Here is a 3,411-nt window from a genome sequence, read left to right as displayed (position 1 = left end):
TAAAGACTATAGCAGCAATAATGGAGTCCTTTCTTTTCCTAGGCACTTTTCCTTATGAGAGCATGGGCTTGACAGTCAAAATGTGTGGTTTGAATCCTATCTCTACCATTTATTAGCTACTAGAGGCCCGTGCACTGGGGAGGGTTCCTCAGCCTGGGCCTGCGCCCTCTCGCAGTCCAGGACTCTCGGGGGATGTCCACCTGCCAGCTTAGGCCCGCTCCGTGCTCATGGCTGATGAGCACAGTGGCAGTGGCGGGAGCCTCTCCTTCCTCCACGGCAGCACTAAGGAACAGCGAGCTCAGCTTCTGGCTGAGTGGTGCTCCCCTTGTGGGAGTGTGCTGACCACCAGGGGGCAGCTCCTGTGTTGAGCATCTGCCCCCTGCTGGTCAGTGTGCATCAGAGTGACCGGTCATTCCACTGTGTTGTCGATTTGCATATTAGGGTTTTATTATATAGAATGTGACCTTAGGAATATTACTTAATGTGTCCGGGACTCAGTTTCTTCATCTGCAAAATGGGAAAAGTATTATTTTGTTATCTTTGGGGGGATGCTAAGATTAAAAAGATAATGGTTAGTGCTGAAGTAAGAGCTCAGTAAAGTCAGTTTTTCGTGATATTCTTTCGAAGGAATTAAAAATTAAGCCAACCTATGTTCATGGTGATTTGTGCATTGAGATTAATCCTGAGGTATTTATTTTGAGGGGAGATTTGTAAGATTGTGTAGAACTTTCATATCTTAATTTTATTTTAATCTTCTTTTACTTTGTATAAACAGTATATACTTAATGTTTTTATTATTCAGTTCTTTTGGGCAAAAAATCGTGTCTTTATAAATTTTGATAATTCAGCAAACTTGATTTGCCTTTTGTTTGATTATAGGAAAAAAATTTGGATGACAAAGCATATCGTAATATCCAGGAACTGGAAAATTATGCCGAAAACACACAGAGTTCTCTTCTTTATTTAACACTAGAAATATTGGGTAAGTTGTGTTTTTTTTAATTTCATACTTCTCTTTTTCTGAATAAAACACGTTTCAGACTTCATTCTTTCATAATTTGACAATCTAACCACTTTAACACTGAAGTTTTTCTTTGCATCATTTGTAAAGGAACAGCTATATTTTTTTTTTTTGAGCAAGAAGAGGAATATATGTTTGTCTTTGGAGTGCAGACTAATCACAATGCTTCGGCTCTAATAAAAATACTTTAGCTGTGGCTGGTTTGGCTCAGTGGATAGAGTATCAGCCTGCGGACTAAAGGGTCCTGGATTTGATTCCGGTCAAAGGCACATGCCCAGGTTGTGGGCTCGGTCCCCAGTGGGGGGTGTGCAGGAGGCAGCCAATAGGTGATTCTCTCTCATCATTAATGTTTCTATCTCTCTTCCTCTCTGAAATCAATAAAAATATATTTAAAAAAATACTTTAGCTACTTCATGGGAATGTCATAGTTAATAATCTGGTAATTACGGATGTTTATTTTATTTTTTTATGTTAGTTAATCCTCACCCGAAAATATTTTTTCCATTGATTTTTTTTTTGGAGAGAGTGGAAAGGAAGGGGAGAGACAGAGAGAGAGAGAAAAAAACACATCGATGTGAGAAAGGCACATCGATTGGTTGCCTCCCGCACACGCCCCAACCGGGAATCGAACCCGAGATCTTTCGATCGCAGGCCGACGTTCCAACCTCTGAGCCAAACAGGCCAGGGCTGATGATTTTTTAAGCCTCTAAGCTGGGAAGGTCTTATAGTAATGAGGATTGTAATGAGGAAATTACTTGGCACAAGGACAGTAACATCCATTTGGAGACGGTAATATATTTTTATGTCACCCTAAAGGAATAAATGTTATTTTGTCCTATGCATATTGAATTTCCCAGGCCTGTTCTGCCTGCACATTCAGTGACATGTTTGCCAACACAATGAAAGGAGGGAGCAAAGAGCAGAATATACTTAAAGTGAGGTCGTATGGACGTTGCACTGAGAAGAAATGAAACACTCATGTTGTTTTTCCATGATAGCTGATTACAATTCCAAATGTGTTTTTAGTTTAGTAGTCAGCTTGTTTTTGTGCCCATTTTACTCATAGATCCTGTTTTTCAGATGTGAATGCATTAGGATAAACAATTAGTTTTACATGTGTAGGTGATTTCTCTTTGTACTTCTGTTGACTTATGCATTTAAAGAGCAGTCCTGTGATTACTTTCAAAACCACAGGTGTAAAGGACCTTCATGCAGATCATGCTGCAAGTCACATTGGAAAGGCGCACGGCATTGTCACTTGCTTGAGAGCCACGCCGTATCACACTAGCAGAAGAAGGGTGTTCCTTCCCATGGACATTTGTATGCTGGTAAGGCTGTTACTTGTATTTACCTCAGGAAGATGGGAGGGATGTTATTTCTTGGCTCTTTGCTTAGTCTGTTCAAGGAACTGCTTTGAAATGAATGTGTGTTTCTTTTCGGCTCCTTGGTTATCAAGTGAGAATTTTTGTCAGTCAGGCATTTTCGGTCTCTGGTGGAGCTATGAGTAAGGAAATCCGGAGAACCTCACTTGGTGTAGCTTCATGTGGATGCTTACTCCCTTCCAAGCAATGACAGTAATTATTCCTACTGTTAGCTTAGCCTGTTCTATTTTATTTTATTTTATTTTATTTTTTAATTGAGGAGAGAAGAGAGAGAGAAAGAGAAACATTGGTTTGTTGTTCCACTTACTTATGCATTCATTGGTTGATTCAGGTATGTGCCCTGACTGGGGATCAAACCCGCAACCTTGGCGTATTGGGATGAGGCTCCAACCAACTGAGCTACCTGGCCAGGACCAGCCTGTTCTTTATTTTAGAGGAGGAAATCATCCTTAAGACAAGAATATTGTTTATGAGAACTTTTAGTTTCTGTATGAGAATCATTATTGTCTGTGCTTTTAAAACGTCTTATATGTTTGTTTTCTTGTGTATTTTTTTAAGATATATTTTTATTGATTTCAGAGAGGAAGGGAGAGGGAGAGAGGAGGTAGAAACATCAATGATGAGAATCATTGATCGGCTGTCTCATGCACGCCCCCTACTGGGGATCAAGCCTGCTACTTGGACATGTGCTCTTGACCAGAATCGAACCCAGGACTAACGCTCTATCTACTGAGCAAAACCAGCTAGGGCTCTTGCTTGTGTATTTTTGTTCTACTACTACAGCTGTTGTTAATTATCATCCTGTTGCATATTCTTGAGAGAGAGAGAGAGAGAGAGAGAGAGGAGAGAGAGCGCGCCTGTGTATATATACACAGCCACACATACACATATATGTACACATCCATATATTTTTAAAAACAAAATAGACATTATATTGTACTTACTGTTCTCTCACCTGTTTTCTTGAGCTAAGTTAGTTTTAAGTATGCTTTTTAATTGCTAATATAA

At 39.8% G+C, this 3,411-nt stretch overlaps 1 protein-coding gene across 1 annotated transcript in view; it reads left to right on the top strand.

The window, feature by feature from the left end:
- The window catches only part of NDUFAF6 (NADH:ubiquinone oxidoreductase complex assembly factor 6), a 20,117-nt gene that overhangs the window by 9,814 nt on the left and 6,892 nt on the right, over window positions 1-3,411 (top strand). The window contains exons 4-5 of the mRNA XM_023743608.1: window positions 880-982; window positions 2,216-2,364. Of these exons, the coding sequence (XP_023599376.1) occupies window positions 880-982; window positions 2,216-2,364 (252 nt within the window). The remainder of the gene's footprint in view (window positions 1-879; window positions 983-2,215; window positions 2,365-3,411) is intronic.

The sequence above is a fragment of the Myotis lucifugus genome, unplaced genomic scaffold (assembly GCF_000147115.1).
Source record: "Myotis lucifugus unplaced genomic scaffold, Myoluc2.0 scaffold_403, whole genome shotgun sequence".
In the NCBI taxonomy this organism is placed as follows: domain Eukaryota; kingdom Metazoa; phylum Chordata; class Mammalia; order Chiroptera; family Vespertilionidae; genus Myotis; species Myotis lucifugus.
The sequence above is the reverse complement of the archived record's forward strand: the minus strand, read 5'-3'. Positions and strand labels throughout refer to the sequence as shown.